Source organism: Colobus angolensis, unplaced genomic scaffold (assembly GCF_000951035.1).
Source record: "Colobus angolensis palliatus isolate OR3802 unplaced genomic scaffold, Cang.pa_1.0 Scaffold7, whole genome shotgun sequence".
NCBI lineage: Eukaryota > Metazoa > Chordata > Mammalia > Primates > Cercopithecidae > Colobus > Colobus angolensis.
In genome coordinates, this window is record NW_012120709.1 from 28100411 (window position 1) to 28119920 (window position 19510).

The following is a 19510-nucleotide window of genomic DNA, read 5'->3' on the forward strand; positions in this document are numbered from 1 at the left end:
CAGGCTCAAGAGAGATCGTTTTCATTGGTTAGTAATGCATAGCTTGGCCTACAGTGTGGGGCCATTGGTGTACCTGCCGTGTAAATGTCATCTTTGAGCTGTCTAGTTTTTACGGTCTGACTTCTAAAGTACGAGACTGTGGTTAGCAGAAGTTAAAGAAAACCAAACAACCACAAATAGCAGATAGTTTATGAACCACAAATTTTCACTATCTTTTCTTCACTTAATTTCTTTTTTTTTTTTTTTTTGAGACGGAGTCTCGCTGTGTCACCCAGGCTAGAGTGCTGTGGCCGGATCTCAGCTCACTGCAAGCTCCACCTCCCGGGTTCACGCCATTCTCCTGCCTCAGCCTCCCGGGTAGCTGGGACTACAGGCGCCGGCCACCTCGCCCGGCTAGATTTTTGTATTTTTTTAGTAGAGACAGGGGTTTCACCATGTTAGCCAGGATGGTCTTGATCTCCTGACCTCGTGATCCGCCCGTCTCGGCCTCCCAAAGTGCTGGAATTACAGGCTTGAGCCACCGCGCCCGGCCTCTTCACTTAATTTCTAATAACTTCGACATTATCTTATAAGGAGATGATTTGCCCTTTTGTTAGTCATACATTCACTCAACGAGCAGTTGCTATACACCCTGTGTTCCAGGCTGTGTACTGGGCCTGCATATATGTTGCCGATCAAGGTGGAAACGGAGTTCACGGTCTGAAGTAGGAGTCAGAAGAATAGGCAGTTATAGCAGAGCGATGGGCACTGTGATGCGGAAGTGTCATGTGCATGTAGGATGGGCACCCAAAGCAAGCTTGGGCAGGCCCTAGCAAAGAGCTCTGGAGAGTGTCTGGGGTGAGCCAAGCAGAGGTGGAGGCAATCAATTCACAGGCAAGAGAGCAGCATGTGGGGAAGCTGGCGTGGCCGGGAAACTGGTTTGAGTTATGGGGAATGGGCATGGGCACAGGGGCCAAGGTAAAGCTGGATGAATGGGTGGGGCCCAGGGCAGCAAGGGCTTTGTGGACTTTGTGGGAGAAGCAGTTGGGAACCACTGATGTGATGTGATAAAAGTTCATCTTTGGAAGGATAAAGAGTGACTCGGCAGAATGCGTTTGATGGAGAGAGACCGGAAGCAGGAACCAAGTCAGAAGCTTCTCTTTTAAATATTTTACCTTTGGCAACCCAGGGGCTCATTTACCCATTTGTACTGTACGAACAGATTAATGGGCAGCTCTAGATACTCATTTAGCCAGTCATCCATGGGGCCTGTGCCTGGCTCCCCTGCCACTTCACCCAGAAAGCAACTTGAGAAATATCCAGCTCATTAAACACATCTGGGCCCTGCAATCCTATAGACTCCCCCTTTTGACTGATAGAGGGTTATTTACAAAGCCTTTCCTTAATCGTTTTCCCTTGGCTTCAGAGGATGCCTTTCACACCGAGGGAGAAGAGCTTATTTGCTGAATGGCAGATTTGGGAAAGCACTAGCCTCTCTCTGTCTTTTCTGCAAAAAATAAGGCCTATAAAGCTTTCTCTGTCTACCAGAGTTGCAGGAAGGTGTGATATTTGTGAGGGAATAGCCAAAGCTCTTTAAAAACATTAATGCTTATTAACAGCATTGAAGCAGATAACGGAAAGGAGTTTATTACATATCTGGGTGGGAGAGAAGATGCTTCTCAGAATTAACAAGTTGCAAGGAAATTGCCCAGACATAATTAGGCACAGTGGAAGCAGTGAGATACAAGCCAGATGACCTCACATCCAAGTGAGGGACGCAGGCGGCACAGCATTCCTCCTTGTGCCCTTGGGCTTGGTTTCTAGGACAGGCTGAATCTTGTATTGGCTCCGAGTTTTGAGAGGAATGAAGACCTACATCATTTGGGAGGCACCTGCTGCCCCCAGTGGCTTCCTCCCACCCAGCCCCTGAGCTCTGTTGCAAACTGCACAGTTATACATGGAGTATGGAGCTGGCCCCGCCCTCCTCCCAGCTTGGTGTGAATGTCAACTGGGATTCACTTTCCAGAGACCCCGAGACCTGCTTTCTGTTCTGTCATCTCCCTAGTTCACCTGGCTCAGATCTACACACTTCAGATGGAGCTGAGGTGTGGAGAGGAGGAACCAGAAGGATTTAAAACTCAGAGCCTGGGAATGGAGAGAGGGGCTTATCTGTGCCTGCACACGTGTCTTCCTCATCAAGGAGGTTGCGTGTGGAGGAGAGAGGTTCCCTGTTTCCAAGCAGGGCTGCAGAAGAGGGACCGCCGTGACTGAGTCCTGCCATGTGGGGAGCTGAGTGGGGCACCCCGCCAGCTGCCGGGGAGCAGTGGAGGAGGGCACACAGGGATGCAGGAGGGTGTTGTCAGGGGGTTTCCCTCCCTCTTACACAGATTCCTGCAGCTGGGTGGCTGTCAGGCGCTCAGGGTTTTGACGTGAATCCCTGCAGTCTTGTCATTTTGCATTCATCCCCTGCCTCCCACTACGAGCTCAATTACAGAGAAGAAATGGAGCCTCAAATAAGAGCTGCCAGGATGTCTAACGGCAGCATTGCTATTTGGCATTTCGTGCACGACAACCCCTCCCCCGTGCCAGGATTCTGTTCTGCCACATTTTACCTCCTGGGTCAGCCTTTCACTGCTCCTGAGAGCAGCCTGCCTTCCCCTTGCCTTTCCTGGAGGGTGTTTCACGGGGTGCCAGGGATTGTGCTTGAGCACAGGAAATATCTACTTAGGAGAGGAAGAAAAATCTAATTCTATATCCATTCTAATGGCAGAAGGACATGAGGAATGGTGAGGAAGAGAAGTGACATTTGTTTAGAGCCCATTATATTTACATCCTATTTAACAGGCTCTGGTTCCAAACTTGTTCCCTGATTTGTCTTCATAATAATACTACCAGGTAAAGGTAGATTAAGTAAGTTGTAGTAGGTAGCAGATTCAATTCAAATCTAGTCTTTCTGGCTGGGCCCGGTGGCTCATGCCTGTAATCCCAGCGCTTTGGGAGGCCGATGCAGGCAGATCACTTGAGGCCAGGAGTTCGAGACCAGCCTGGCCAATGTGATGAAACCTCATCTGCACTAAAAATACAAAAATTAACTGGGGTTGGTGGTGGGTGCCTGTAATCCCAGCTACTTGGGAGGCTGAGGCAGGAGAAATCACTTGAACCTGGGAGGTGGAGGTTGTAGTGAGCCAAGATTGCACCACTGTACTCCTGCCTGGGCAACAGAGTAAGACTCCATCTCAAAAAACAAAAAAACAAATCTGGTCTCTCTGACTGTGATCTCAAACACTTGGACATGTTATCTTACCCAATGTTACTGTTGCAAAAACAGATTAAAATTGAGCCATAGGGAGATTAAAATTAATTTCCCCAGGAAGAGGTAGAGCTAGGATTTGATGCCCAGTCTTGACCGACTGCAGACAGAGCCTGTGTTCCTACGGTGGAATTCTACCTCCATGCTGCCTTTACCATCTGTCCAGTGAAGTGCCAACTTCTCGGGTGAAATTGAGCTCTAAAGGTAGTTTTGTAGATAAAGGTATTTCTGCCACTTATTTAGGAAGACACTTTTCGCGTCTGAAGGGATCTTAGGAGGTAATCTAGCCTGTCACTCTCTCTCCCCAACAGATGACAGCTTCTCACTTTTCCCAGTCCTATTCCAATCTGGAAGCTGTCCACAGAAAGATATGCCCTTATCTCTCTTGGTTGTAAATTTCAGGCTCTCATGCAATTTATTTCTTCTGTAAGTCTAGGTTTAATTTGTGTTGCTACAATTAATATCTGCTTTCTTCTATTTTTTAATTGGTTTTCCAATAGGATGTTTGCATTTGTGGGAAGTTAATTGTACCTAAGGAGTATGTCATCTTTCTCTCCCATTTTAGCTACCACCATCTGTGACCTGGACACCCAGTTTCGTTGCCAGGAGTCTGGGACTTGTATCCCACTCTCCTATAAATGTGACCTGGAGGACGACTGTGGAGACAACAGTGATGAAAGTCATTGTGGTAAGGGGACACCACATCCTGAAACCCTGCTCTGGAGAGGGGGTCATCGTGCTCTCTCACAGGGCTGTACTGGTGTGTACTGGTTTTCTGATCACCATCTCAGGATTTATGATATTCTAGCTGAATGGCTTTCTCCATCCACATGATGGGGTTGAGTCATTTCTCTCTTCCATTCTGAAAGAGCTTGTTTTCTGCTTTTCGTGAGGATTCAGTTCTGCTGGAGACACTGGATCCAAAGTGAATGGGAATCTAGGGTCTCTGGATCAAGCGTCTCCAGCAGAATCGAACCCTCATGATTCGTGGTCAGAAAAGATGGAGCCGAGACTCACTCCTGTCACTTACTCATAGATTAGCCTTTGTTTTCTAATCTGAAAAATGGAGAAATGGACTCTGCTTTGCCTTGGAGAGGTGCTACAAGGACAAAAGGTGATGATAAGGAAGTAAATTTCTGAATGAATTCAGGGAGTTATTAACAGCTCTACAGGCTTGGGCCACATGTCTGAGTGTGTGTGAGATTAGCCCGCTGAAGACACAAATCTGCACCTCTGTGAACTGTTCTTTTTTTTTAACCAATTTAATTCATTCAACTCTGTTATTATTAGAAGTCAGCAGATGGTATAGGCATTGAGTGAGCATCTGTTTTCTGAATGGACATTTTTATATTTAGAAAAACAGTGGGTTACAATTCCAAGGAATGATAGAGATTCTCTGGTCCAATCCTTTTAATTTCTACTTTCTAAAGTGACTGACGTCTGTCGAGGTCAGGGGGCTTATTCAAGGTAACACAATTAGTTTGTGTCAGAATGGGGAACTGGAATCCATGTCTCCTGTTTTCTAATCCTCCACTATTTCTGTTGCACAGTACCTCCGTGTCAGTTTCATGAGACCCATCTTAGTTAACAGTCCTCGGTCCCAGACTCATAGTTGCTGACCACCAAAGGAGACATTATGCAATCAGCATGGTGTTCCAGATTGAGGCAGGAGAGGGAAGTGAGAGCGGAGGCCAGACGCTGACCCAGACGTGGTGATGAGTTGGCGAGGCCCTACTCGGCCCTCTCTCCCTGTCCACGGGGGCAGGTCCAGCCACGCTGTGCTTGTGCACATGAACACAGCCTGCTTGATTATGAGCAGGTGGTTTGACTCACAGCAGCTGAAATGAGGGAGCTAGGGCAGGCTTGTAAATCATCTCAACACAATTTAACCAGTAGAGCACAGCCTAGGCCACTTCCACACAGATAATACCCCTAGCCTGGCTCTTGGAAGGTTTTTAAAAAAATTCCCAGTTTTCCTTCTTCAAGTACCTGAAAACATGTCCTTGGAATGTGCAACTATTTTCCCTTCATCTCTGCCATTCCTTTCCCAGCACTCTTAGAAGGTTGAAATGTGCGGCTAGTTTTGCCCTAGTAAGAAGGAAACTCCACATGGTTCCCTCTTTCTGGTATCATCGAGCTCACGTACGGGGCACATGTTTGACTGTGAAACAGTTTCAGCCGCCTGGATCCTCTGTTCATGTCCCATTCTTACTGGTTTATCCTGAATTCATCCCAGCGTCCCAGTCAGCCCCATCCTCTGATGCAGGTCCTCTTCGTAAGTTTCCACACTCTTCCTCATAAATATCTGATTTACCAGCTTTGCCATCAACAAGCCTCTTGGGGAGAATGACTGAGATGGCTGCCTTGGGCCCCACGCTTGGCTGCTCCTGTTTTCTGAGGCTCTGTAAACTCCATGTGAAAGTTCTATGTCATAGTCTGTTCGGGCTACGATAACAAAATACTTAGTATAGGTAATTTATAAACAGTAGTATTTTGTTTCTCACAGTACTGGAGACTGGGAGGTCCAAGATTGAGGTGCCAGCAGACTTTTTGTCTAGTGAGGGCCTGTTCCTCATAGATGGTACCTTCACTGCATCGTCAGATGGCACCTCTGCTTCTGGAAGGACTGCAGGGAAATGCTTCTCTCTGTACACAAGCGTGGCAGAAGGAGTGAACAGCTCCCCTCCCTCCCACCTCTTTCATAAGGACACTAAACCCTTCATGAGGGCTCCCCCTCCATGACTTAATTACCTCACAAAGGCCCCATCTCTTAGTGATAGCACATTGGTGATTAAGTTTCAACATAACAAATTTGAAGTTCCAACATATGAAGTATAAACATTTGAATTTTCCTAGGCTCCAGAACCGAGAGAAAGAAATTGCTATTGTTTATAGGCTCAGTCTATAGCATTCTGTCTTCATGATCTCCCCAGGAGCTTTGAAGGCTGTTGCCAGGGCAGCCTCCTTCCCCTTCTTGGTCAAGCTCTAGTGGTTGGTTCGTACCAGGCCCCCACCCTTCTAGAGACAGCGCATCCACCCACGTCCCTGGAGCTCTGCCCACAGAAAGTCCCGAGTTAACGTTTCCTCCGTTTTGGGAGCTCGGCACTGATTTTACTCTCTCTGACTGAGCATCTCACGGTGATCAGCGCATGCAGACCTCTTGGTGCTCCTTTTCTCAAACCACAGGCTGTGTCTGTAGGAGTCCTCTGTTTCTTGAAAGTTCTACTCCCTGGCCTCCTCTGTCACTGCTTCCTAACCTCTTTCCATCATAGCAAGCATAGACAATCATATATGTGGAGAGCACTGGGATGAATGGACAGGATGCTCTCAAGAGGCAAGCAGCTCTAAGGGTCTGAGGATCGCAGAATCTCAGCCACTTGCGGCACCCTGTAACCCATTTGTGGCACACTGACTGAAAGCTGCTAAATGACCTTATGTCCCTGGTAAAAGTCTCTTCGTTCATGGTGTCTATGGATCATTGGTGATCATGGGTCCATCTCCGTCCTTTATGAGAGCTTTCACACCAGAGACAAAATTCTGAACAAGCTTTTGTCCTCACCTCTCTGTTTGTGGTCTCACCTGCAGAAATGCACCAGTGCCGGAGTGACGAGTACAATTGCAGTTCTGGCATGTGCATCCGCTCCTCCTGGGTGTGTGACGGGGACAACGACTGCAGGGACTGGTCTGACGAAGCCAACTGTACCGGTCAGTACTTCCTGGACTCAGTTGACAGCACTGATCTGTTCATGCAGTGGTTAACATTACAGCTTTAAACAATCGGAAGATCTGGGCTCTGAGAATTAGCTTGGACCTTAGAAATCAACGAGTTTCGTGCTTCTCAAAGAGCTGGTCTGTCATGAGATAAGGAGCCTGTGCCAGAATGTAAATCAACACCCTGCTTGCAACTGACTAAATAGTGTTCTGAGTGATATCGTTGATTTATGTTCTGGCTCAAGCTTCTTATTTATTCAGGACCAGTGTTAAACAGTTTTCAGACCAGCCCCTCGGCTGGGGTACATACTTTGAGTAAGCACTGAACTAGTTCATGTCTTTTAAATGGAGCATCAGGGAGTTCCCCAGACAATGAAAATGTAAACCGTGTTTGTACCCATTTTGGCTAAGATTTTATTAAAGGTAAAGATGGAAACAACATGAATACAAGGCAAGTGCTAGGTGCTGTAAGGTAGGGGTAATGTTCTAATTCTTTTGTTGGGTTCACTTACGTTCATTACATTATTTTTAGGATGAGTGGATGAATGGTGGCCATATACATTATGACGGGGCAGGGCAGACTGGGGGTGATGGGCAGTAGGTCGTGCAAGGAGTTGGGAAGTTTGTGGAGAAATGAAGACAAATTCCATTTTATAATCATCACTTTGTACCCCATTATAATTTGTCAAAACAAAAATTAAGGAATAAAAAACAGGTTTTATGACTCATTGAGTAAATTTGCTCTACGGCCTCCTCGAGAAGCTGTTATTCAATTCTGTCTTGAACTCCTCTAGTGATTTTGGACTAGGGAAATAAAGATGTTTCATTTAAACATTTTATGGTAAGGACAGATCTGTTTTTACGCTCGGATAATTCAGACGTCATTGTGCAATTCATTGTTGAGTCAGCTTCTCAATTATCTGAAGCCAGTCATTAATCTTGTGAGTTATTGGACTTTTAAATCTCATGCCTTCACCTCCTCTGCCCCCAGAGTATCCCAGCACTTCCTACCCTGCCCGGCATCTGGCGGCTCAAAGCACGCCTATTAATTGGTAAAAGCAAATACAAAGAAGGTACATCTGTTATATCTCAAACCTAAGGATGAATAACTGTGCATTATGCCTGGCTTAGACTTGCTTCCCCAAGGAGAGAGATGACCTCTTCTTTTACTCTTTTGTATTCTCTGCAGTGCCCAGCACATAATAGAGTACGTGCTGAGAGAACCTTTGTGGATTGAGTAATTTTGCGCAACTGCTTCCCTCCATTCGTTTTAGTTTAGAGGTGACCTCATAATGGCCTTAAGGAAGTGAATGGATCTCTTCAAATGCCTTATACATCACACGGGATATTCTGTGATATTACCAAATCCTGTTCGCTTGTGAAGTCCACCCATATTCTTTCTGGTGCAGCCTCTGTGTCTTCACCTCTGCTTCTGAAAAGACTGCAGGAAAATGCTTCTGTCTGTATATAAGCCTGCAGAAGGAGGAAGAACCGAGGCCCATAGGGGAGCTGCCATTGGCACAGGAAACACATGAATGCGGTTTGGAAGCTTTGGGTTTGGATGGATAATTAGTTAATAGATTAGGAGTGTGCACTTGGACATTGCAGTTTGTAAATTGCAGTATGATTGACCATCTTGTTAACACAACTGCCTTACTCGAATTTGTGTTTCAGCAGTGTGTGCCGGTCTTACAGAATGAATTGATAACTTCATTTCTGTAGGCAAGCTTGTATAAACTCCTGGGTTTTTTTCTCTGATTTTCTTCCGGCAAGGCAAACCAGAGAAAACTTGAGTCCTTGCTGCTCAACTGCAGCCTTGTTCCAAGGGCTGTTCCTCCAAACCTTTCAAGGATGATCCACCTTCTCTGTCATCTCAAAATAGTTGGAGGTCAGATGTGAGCTCATGGTGATGTGTGGCATGACCCCTCATTTTCAGACCTACTAAATTAAGCTGGTACAGTGCCAAAAGAAATAGGTCAGGGTCACTGACCTCCTGTTGGCATCAGCTTGGATGTATACTCTGCTGTGTGTCCTCTTTGCTTTGCTTTTCCCCACTTTTACTTTCCGTGGGGCTGTTTTCTTTATTCACCTCAACCCACTGCTATTGTTTTTAAATGTATACATCTGATTTCTGTGTGTGTTTTTTTTTAAGGACAATTACCTGTAGTCATTTTATGTATATTCTTAACATCTTTCCTCTCTCCTAGATATATGGGGACTTTAGAATTTGATCCAAATCTCTGCCTACAGTTCCAGTACTAAAATACCTAGTATTTTAAACACTAAATATTTAGTATTTTAGTTTTATATTGAAAAATCCTAAACTTTAGTTTTATATTGCAAAATCCTAAACTTCATTGTTACTTTTTTTTAATAACCACTCTTCTGCATAGGCACACAGCTATTACCTTTGTGTCTTGTTGCTAATGTCTCCCACCAATGCACATCCTTCAGGGGTTTTGCAGCAGGAGTCTATGAGTGGCACACTCTTTTAAGGTTCTGGTAGTGTAGACATATCTTTAATCTTCAATCTTGAATTCAGATGAGTCTGGGTTTCTAGGTTTTTAGTAATTTTCCGTATTTTCACAGAATTCTTCCATTTCTTCCTGGCTTCTTTTGTGTTGATTTGAATTCTGCTCTTAGTCGTCTGTTCAAACAGTAACAGACATTCTTTTCTTTCTAATTACCTTTAGGTTATATTGCTCTTAGTTTCACCTACCTAGGTGTGGAATTATTTTTACTTATCCTGCTTGAGACTTTGTTTAAGATCTGAGAATTTTTCAAAAGACAACTCTGGGAAGTTACAGCTACTAACTCTTCAACTATACCTGTTGGCTACTTTCTCTGGTCTTGTCTTCAGCAGTTACTCTAAGCCATTCGTTGGACTACCTCATTCTGTTATTCTCTTCCCTCCTGTTTTTATATTTGCTGTTGCTTTATGACTATGTGGAATCTGAGCAACTTTGCTAGATTTATCTTCCAGTTCAGCAATTCTCTTTTCAGCTAACTCTGATCTGCTGTTTCACATATACATTGAGCTATTTTTTTTTTTTTATTTCTGTGAGTATATGTTTTGTGTCTAGAATTTCTGTTTGGTTCTTTTTCAAATCTGCCCCTTATTTTTCAGTGTTCTTTTTTTATACTTTATGCTTTTTCTTCTCTGTCAATGATTCAAATTGTGATGATAGTCATTTTTTTCCTTATGCACTTACTTTTTATTTTATTTATTTATTTTTTGAGACAGGGTTTTGTTCTGTCTCCCAGGCTGGAGGACGGTGGCGCCATGACAGCTCACTGTAGCCTTGACCTCCTGGGCTCAATCCATCTTCCCGCCTTAGCTTCTTGAGTAGCTGGGACTACAGGCATGTGCCATCGTGCCTGGCTAATTTTTGTGTGTTTTGTAGAGATGGGGTTTTGCCATATTGCCCAGGCTGGTCTTGAACTCCTGGGTACAAGTGATCCTCTTATCTCATCCTCTCAAAGTGCTGGGATTACAGGGATGAGCTACTGCACCTGGTCCCCTTCTCATACACTCTTTTTTCTTTTTCTTTCTTTTTTTTTTTTTTGAGACAGGGTCTCATTCTGTCGCGCAGGCTAGAGTGCAGTGGTGCGATCTTGGCTCACTGCATCCTCTGTCTCCCAGGTTCAAGCGATTCTCCTGCCTCAACCTCCCAAGTAGCTGGGACTACAGGCACCCACCACAACACCTGGCTAATTTTTGTATTTTTAGTAGAGATGGGACCATGTTGGCCAAGCTGGTCTCTAACTCCTGACCTCAAATTGATCCACCCCCCTTGGCCTCCCAAAGTGCTGGGATTACAGGTGTGAGCTACCGTACCTGGCCCTCATTCTCTTCTTAATAGTCAGTGCTTTGTAAGAAATAAGGCAGTACTTTCCCTGTTATAGTACTTATTTCATCCGTTCTACTCTGCCCATGTTTGGTTAATGCTTTTAATCAGGTGTCCCAGCAGGTCTTGATGAATCAGGAAAGTTCTGCTGAGTCAAAGATTAAGTTGTAGGATATTGACCTATATTAGAAACTGATACTAGATTTCCATGATTGTTTACCACATGAACCCCACCATTCTTATAGTCACAATGAATCCTACCATGCAGAGGATTCTTTTTCTTCCCTAAATTCTTCAGTCTGGATTAAAGTCCATGTCTTCCATTCTTGTAATTAAAAAAAAAATTATGTATTAAGCATGCAGTATTTACCGGGCACTCAAAATCAGAGCTAGTAAGTTACTAAGAAGACAGAAAAATCTAGAAAAAGATAATGTGTTATGCATTCCAGCCATACCTGGCCACTTGAATGAAATTGTACAAACTGATTACTCTTTCTGAGCTCAGCTTCTGTTATAGAATCAGGAGATCTCAGCTATACCTCCCAGAATTGTCATTTGGAAACTTCACTAGCACTCTGAAATGGTTTTCAATAAAAAATGCAATGCAGAGGCTGAATAATAACTAGTTAGCATGGCAATCAGTTTAGGCAACTTTATGTTTTATGAATGTGAGCAAGGTGTTGGTGAGGGATTTTTTGAAAGGCTGTCAGACTTGTGACATGAATAAATCAAAAGTATTCCAGGCACGGCTGTTACTGGGGCAGAAACTCATGTAACATGCATGATACATTTATTCCTCTCATCAGAAATAAGTATAGTTTTTAAAGATGTTTAATGGATTCTGAGTGCCAACGGTTGTAAATATTGAAACTTCTTATAGTTGTATATACATGCTGCCAAATACAGCCTTAGTCTTTGGAGAGATGGGAAGATATAGATAATGAGCCACCACTTGTTTTAAAGTGGTTTGAAAAATCAGGTTCTTTGGATTTCTGACCATTGCAAAAAATAGCTTCAAATGCAGTAAAATTCCTGAGGGCATCGTAAACCAATTTCCCCAGTCCTTGGGCAGCTTACTGCCAACTGTCTCAGTTGAACAGAAAACTCTAGTTTGCTCTCAGCAACCCACTTTTGTGTGTTTTGTTTCTTTCTGTTGTGGAGTCATCCTGTCCACACAGTTAAACTAACAGAGAGCCCATCTATCTAGGTTCTGTTATTTTATGCTGGTTGTAAACAAGGCCAGTCCTGGCTTGCATTCAGCAATGAACAGACACAAACAGCTTTCTGTTTCAGAGGAGGAAGAGGAAATCAGATGGAGAGGACCATTAGGAGTGTTGGTTGGGTTTGAGGCACATATTATGCATTTGAACTAGTGTTTGACTGAGATTTTGAGATGGTTCTAAATGACTTCCAGGTGGCCTCAGCCCACGTGTGCCGAGAGGGCTGTTCATTTTTAACAGTGATTCTCTGTTTCACTAGCTTCTTTTTTGCTTTTAGTGATTATAGTGGACACCACATATTATTGGCTGGTAGATGTTGCTCTTAACTCTGCAGAAAGACCATTTCAGGTTCTTGGGCCTGCTTTCTTTGTGATTTTGGATGACTGTTTTATATTCTTCCTTTGGCCTGAGGTTTTTCACATTGGAAATCGTTTTTTGTTTTTTTAAAAGAATTGTAACGTATGGCCTTCCAGAACTTAGCAGGGCCCTTAGGTGTCACTGTACGACTGGTGAATTTGAGGTCACGACACGGTGGCTTCACCAGGTCCAGGCCTCCGTCTCCTGAGCACAGGCTGCCACTCCTTATTTCTCAGCATCTGGATGAGTGAGAGGATTTAGGTGAGAAGGTAAACTACCAGGGTAGAGTAGACGTACAGGCTTGGGCCTTGGACGGCCTTGGTGTTACTACTTAATGATCTCTAAGTTTCCTATTCTCTCTAAGCCTGTTTCTCATTTGTGAAAGGGGAATAATACTTACCTCACAGGTTGTCGTGAAGGGCGAGTGATTTTTTTAACGTGTGCGTCTGTGTCTGGGCAGTGGCCTGGGTCATGTTTCTAAATCCATAGGCTCGAGCCCATTGAGGGAGCTGCCCTCCACTGCAAGGTCAGCCCCAGTGCCCAATTCCCAGCCGAGGAGAAACCCGGCTGCTCCCACAGTTCAGACCGTATTCGTACCTCGTGCAAACCTCTTTTCAGCCCACCCCCTTGGACAGTTGGCTGGGGATGGAGATGAGGGGTGTGCGACTGTGTCTCTCTTCTCTGTTACAGCCATCTATCACACCTGTGAGGCCTCCAACTTCCAGTGCCGAAACGGGCACTGCATCCCCCAGCGGTGGGCGTGTGACGGGGATACGGACTGCCAGGATGGTTCCGATGAGGATCCAGTCAACTGTGGTAAATGCAAATTCCCCAGCTCCCTCCCTGAGCCTCCCCAGTGTCCGCTGTTCAGGCAGGGAGGCAGCAGCGAGCCAGGGGATGAAATGCTGTTCTCCTGTGCCCCTGTTTACACTCTGAAACCGAATAAGCCCACCTGCTTTCTATGTTGTATTGCCATATGATGTATCAGAGTATATTATATAGTCTTAGCAGTTGCAGGCAAGCAGTTTGCCCCCCACACAAACCATATAAAATACTGCCACGTAAACAAATTAAAATGCTTTTTGAAACCAAATATTTTTAAGGTTCTCTATCCTTTTGCCAAACGTTCCAAATTTGCAGAGGATGTTAGCTGTCTACATGTTATACATTCTACTCCTCAAGTAAAGATGTTTATGCAACTCTATTTTTCTGTAGTAAGCATTTTCATGGAAGATGCATACTCACTTTATACGACCATAACCTAGTTTACCTGATTGCTTCCTGGTTGGGCGTTTGAGGTTTTTAGATTTATACTTGTTATGCTAGTACCACTATTCATGTCCTTGGAAATGGCCTGATTTTTCCTTGAGATATTTTCTGAGAGGCGTTCTTCAGTATGGAGTTGTAAGGTGAAAGGTTCCGACCAGTTTTTGAGTCTGTCTGTTACCAGATTGGATTTCCAAGGGATGACATCAAATGTGTGTCTACTAGTAATGCGTTGCATGTTTTCCCAAGTCTCCCTTGATGCTAGATTTGTATCTTTTTAGTTGCTTCCACTAATGTAATGTGTGTGTTTGCCTCACGTAGTTTTGATTCATACCTCTTTTAAAATACTTTTTCTACCTAGTGACCTTAACCATTTCTCCAAATAGTGGTGCCTGTTTACTGTTTCTGTTTGATATCCTTTGGCTAATTTCCCAGAAATGATTACTTTTTACAGGATTAAAACACATTTTCATGCTTATACCTAATCCTCAAGGAACTATTCTACACAGAGCTCAGTTTGCAAAGGCTATCTATGACTGCTCCATTAGAAGTGATTTTCTTTCCTTTCCTTTCCTTTCCTTTCCTGTCCTGTCCTGTCCTGTCCTGTCCTGTCTCACTCTGTCACCCAGGCTGGAGTATAGTAGTGTGATCATGGCTCACTGCAGCTTTGACCTCCTGGGTGCAAACCATCTTCCTACTTCAGCCTTCTAAGTAGCTGGGACCACAGGGGTGGACCACCACGCCCAGCTAATTTTTGTATTTTTTTGTAAAGATGAGGTTTTTGCCATATGGCCCAGGCTGGTCTCAAACTCCTGGGTTCAAGTGATCTGCCCACCTCGGTCTCCCAAAGTGCTGGGATTATAGGCTGAGCCACTGCGCCTGGCCAGAACTGATTTTCAAGTCCAATGCCTGGCAGTAACTTTTTGCACAGGAGAAAGGATGACCTACTACTAAAGATTCTGATCAAGATACCTTAGTTCTAGTTTAATTTCCCCTGGAACTGTTGTGAAACCTCAGACTCTTAGCATTTCTAGGCAAACTTTCTCCAAAACAGCTTTGCCTTAGAATTCCTCCAGAATTAAGGTGGTGAGTGATTTAAAGAGCTTTATAAAACTAGGATTTCATAGTCAGGATTCATATTGTCCTTTTCCTATTCATTGAAGCTTTTCTTTTTCTTCTAAAAAATATACTTAGGTCAGGTATGGTGCCTCATGCCTGTAATCCCAGCACTTTAGGAGGCTGAGGTGGGAGGATGGCTTGAGCCCAGGAATTTGAGATCAGCCTGGGCAACATGGCAAGGCCCCATCTCTACAAAAAATACAAAAATTAGCCAGGCGTAGTGGCGCACGCCTGTGGTCCCAGATACTCAGGAGGCTGAGGTGGCAGGATTGCTTGAGCATGGGAGGTGGAGGCTGCAGTGAACTGTGATCACGCCACTGAACTCCAAGTTGGGTGACAGAGCAAGACTCTGCCTTAAAAAAAAATAAAAATAAAAAATATATATACACACACACACACACACACATATATGTGTATATATATGTGTGTCTATATATATACACACATACACACACACTTATCAAAATGGAAAAGATACAAAAAGGTATAGAGTTAAAGGTTGATCTCCTCACCTGCCCATTTCCCACTTTTTCCTAATAGGAAACCAAGTTGTATATTTTTTCAGAATATTTTTGTGCATATATAAACAAATGTAAGTGTACTCTGTATTATTGTCCTATTTCATACCCATGATGTTTAACTTTGCACCTTGTTTTTTTCACAGAACTGTTTAAGGCATGATTTTTATAGAGCACTTCTTGCATCTCTTTATAGCTGTCTGTGTTCCAGTGTACAGTAATGTATTAAGTAGTCTCTTGTTGATGGACTGTTTTCAATCTATTACACAGTTTTGCAATGCAACACTTGTGGGCAGTTTTCAATCTATTACAAAGGGTGTTGTAATGCAACCCTCGTACTTACATTAAGTACAAGGTCGTAAACTTTTATTTACACCACTTTTTTCAGTTGTGAAGTAGAATGCATTTCTACAAAAGTAGAATTACTGGGTCAAAGTGTATATACATTTGTCATTTTGCTAGTTACAGCCAAATTTGCCCTCCCCAGTGGTGGTACCAGTGTATACTCCGGCCAGGACCGTGTGTGAGTGCCTGCCTGTCTCCTCCTCATCATTCTTCTGTATTGTTGAATTCTCTTTCAGAGAAGAAGTGCAATGGATTCCGCTGCCCAAATGGCACTTGCATCCCATCCAGCAAACACTGCGACGGTCTGCGTGACTGCTCTGATGGCTCCGATGAACAGCACTGCGGTGAGTTCATTCCTTGCCCCCAGGACGCACTCAGGCCTGGTGATTGTGAGTGAAGAGCGTATATTGGACTAAATCCTTTCATTTCCTCAGTACCTGCTTGTGGTTAGCTTTTAACTGAGTTGATCCCCGAGTACTTGGCTAGGACTCCTGGAGGCTGATCGTGGCAGAGGGACATGGTTTGGTTAAAGGACAGCAGGAAGAAAGGAAGCAGGGTTGGGGGCGATGGTGGGATTAGTTCGTACTTCAGTGAATTAGTTCATACTATTTAGTTGAAATATGTTCTATTAATTGACCGGTTGTTTTGAATCAGCCACTTATTTCTACTTGATAGGTTTTATTAGTGTTGCTGAGTATCACTGGGGGTGGAGTGGGGGGTGGGTAGGCATTTTTAGGCCAGGTGACCCTTTTTATCTTCAGTTTTCTTTAGACCCAGAAAGATTGTCTTGGGTCACTGGTGCTTATCCTTGATTACATATGGGAGTCACCTGGGGAGCTTTAAAACCTTCTGGTGCCTGGACCTTACCCCCAGAGATTCTGGTGTAATTAGCGTAGGTGTGACTGGGGTGTCGGGACATTTATGGTGCTCCTGGTGATTCTTCTGTGCAGTCCAGATTGAGAGCTAATGTATCAGTGCAGGGAGTGGCCAACTAGCCTGTGGGCAAAATCCAGTCCCTAACCTGCTCTATTAAATGAAGTTTGATTGGCATACAGTAACTACTGTTTGTTTACATATTGTATATGGCTGCTGTCATGCTGTAGCAGTGGACTCGAGCAGCTGTGACAGAGGCTGTATGACTTGAAAACCCTGAAATAGTTGCTTCCTAGTTGTGTTAGTTGGGGTTAGTTGGGGTTCTCCGGAAGAATAGGACCAATAGGATATGCATATGTATATATATAGATTTATTTTAAGGAATTGGTTCATGCAATTTTGGAGGCTGGCAAGTCCCAAATTTGCTGGGTGAGCCAGCAGGCTGGAGACCCAGGGACACTCTAAGGCTATAGTTCAAGTCCAAAGGCCGTCATGCTGCAAACCTTGGAGAGAGCCAGTTACAGTTCAAGTATGAAGGTCTCCTTGCTGTGTCCTCACATGGTCCTTTCTCTGTGTGGGCATTCCTGGTGTCTCCCTCTTCTCAAAGGACATTAATTCTATTGAGTTGGGGACCCATTCTTATGTTTTCATTTAACCTTAATTACTTTTTAAAGCTCCTATCTCCAAATACAGTCAAATGGGGGGATCAGAGCTCCAACGTACAAATTTTGGGGGGACACAGTACATTCCATTAGACTAGTTCCTTACAGAAAAATTTGCCTACCCCCATATTAGAGAGTCAGTATCATATTAATCATGCTTGAGATCAGGGGGTTTGATGCCAGACAGCTCTGGATTTCACTTTTGGCTTCATCTTCATCAGCTGTGTACTCTTGGCAACATACTTAACGCTACTGCCCTTGTTTTCTCATTTTGAATTAGCGACAATAAAATCCTAATGTTGTCTTGAGGGTTTAATGATGCACTTTATGTCAAGTGCTTTAGCTCTAGGCTTGGCAGAAAACAAGTGCTCAATAAATGGTGGTTTTTACTGTTGCTTCCTGAAGCCACATCTGTACCCGTATGCACTTGCCCAGGGCTAGAGGGCCCAGCCAGCCACAGTGCTCATGGCCTCTTCCCCACGCTGGATCCCTTACAGAGCCCCTCTGTACACACTTCATGGACTTCGTGTGTAAGAACCGCCAGCAGTGCCTGTTCCACTCCATGGTCTGTGACGGAATCATCCAGTGCCGCGATGGGTCCGACGAGGATGCGGCGTTTGCGGGATGCTGTGAGTTGGGGCAGGCGGGGGAGGTGACTGACGGTCACTAAAGAACTTGCACGGGAGTTTGGCCACCCTGGGGTTGTGTCTCTATTTAGCTTACACGTCCAGGTTGAGCGTCCAAGCTTGCCTTTTCTGAGAAAGACTTTCCTTTGTTGCTTAAGGAATCCTGCTTTTCAGTCGTGGGTGTATATATAAAGGGCAGGATGGCGAGTGACCAGGGTCTTGGCTCAAGGGCCGCTGAGAATGAGAGGCCTTCCTTGCCAGTGCTGTATCAGATGGCACCCCCAGCCTGCTGCAGCCCGTCACCCTGCTTCCATGGTCCTCCCACAACTTGCCCCACTTTGGACCTGTCTATTCATTTTGCTGCTTGGGCTTCACAGGAGCAGGGGCTGGTTTCATGCATTGCTATGGCCCTATCTTAAAACAGTGCCCTGCTTGGAGTAGCTCTTGTATTTGTTTGCTGGGACTGCTGTAGCAAAGTACCACAGACCAGGTGGCTCAAACAACAGAAATTTGTTTCTCACAGGCCTGGAAGTTAGCAGACCAAGATCAAGGTGTCGGCAGGGTTGGGTTCCTCCGAGTCCTCTCTCCCTGGCCTCATAGACGGCTGCCTTCTCCCTGGCTCTTCACGCGGTCTTTCCTCTGTACACGTCTGTGTCCACATTTCCTCTTCTGTAAGGACACCAGGCCTCTTAGATTAGGGCCACCCAGATCACCTCATTCTAACTTTTCCTCTTTCAAGCCCTTATCTCTAAATACAGTCCTGTTTCTGAGAGACTGGAGGTTGGAACTTAAACACATGATTTTTGGGGGGATAAACTCAGCTCATAACACGATTCGGTGAAGATTCATGGAATGGATTAATTAACAGAGTGTGCTCTGTTTAGATTAGGTTTGGCTTTTGCTTTCAAGGTATGTTTTAGCCAGACAGTCCTTTGCCAGGACTCACTGCTGTTCCCCCTTGCTTCTGAGCAGCACGGCTGCTTCGACCCCTCAGCCTGGAAGTTCCCGGACTTCATGGATGTTTGTTTCCTCTGTAGCCCAAGATCCTGAGTTCCACAAGGTTTGTGATGAGTTCGGTTTCCAGTGTCAGAATGGAGTGTGCATCAGTTTGATTTGGAAATGCGACGGGATGGATGATTGCGGCGATTATTCTGATGAAGCCAACTGCGGTGAGATGTCACATCTGCCTCCTCGCATCCTAATCCTCTAGTTACAGTGATGCCTGCAGTTACAGGGACACTCACCGACACCCCCACTGCAGACTCGGCCTTCCCCTAACTCAGCAGCAGTTGCTGCCAGTTCCTGAATCCTCACACGAGGTGTCGAGTCTTGAAGTGGGCAGCTGGCACCCAGCAGGTGCTAGGGAAAAGTTTATTTGATCTCCTTTCCTTTCTGCAGTTGGGAAGACCACATTATGTATAAGGAAGATGGTAGATAAGGAATTATCGTAAATAGTATGGAGTGACCTCCCCCTAAAAGTGACAGGCCACCATATAATAGTTATTGTCACCATTGGCTTACCATCAATAGTTGTTTTATTCCTTTAGTAAAATGTCAGAATTAAAATTCAGGTGATCATTCTCAGGATATCATAGTGTAGATCAGAGGAACATGGGTTAGGGGCTGGGAAGATGGGGTTTTGTTTAGGTCGTAGGTGTATTTTTTGTTGCCCACTG

At 44.7% G+C, this 19510-nt stretch overlaps 1 protein-coding gene across 1 annotated transcript in view; it reads left to right on the plus strand.

The window, feature by feature from the left end:
- Positions 1-19510, plus strand: part of SORL1 (sortilin-related receptor, L(DLR class) A repeats containing) — a 161888-nt gene that overhangs the window by 99357 nt on the left and 43021 nt on the right. Inside the window, exons 24-29 of the mRNA XM_011926987.1 lie at positions 3855-3977; positions 6875-6994; positions 13116-13241; positions 15910-16017; positions 17706-17837; positions 18872-19003. Of these exons, the coding sequence (XP_011782377.1) occupies positions 3855-3977; positions 6875-6994; positions 13116-13241; positions 15910-16017; positions 17706-17837; positions 18872-19003 (741 nt within the window). The remainder of the gene's footprint in view (positions 1-3854; positions 3978-6874; positions 6995-13115; positions 13242-15909; positions 16018-17705; positions 17838-18871; positions 19004-19510) is intronic.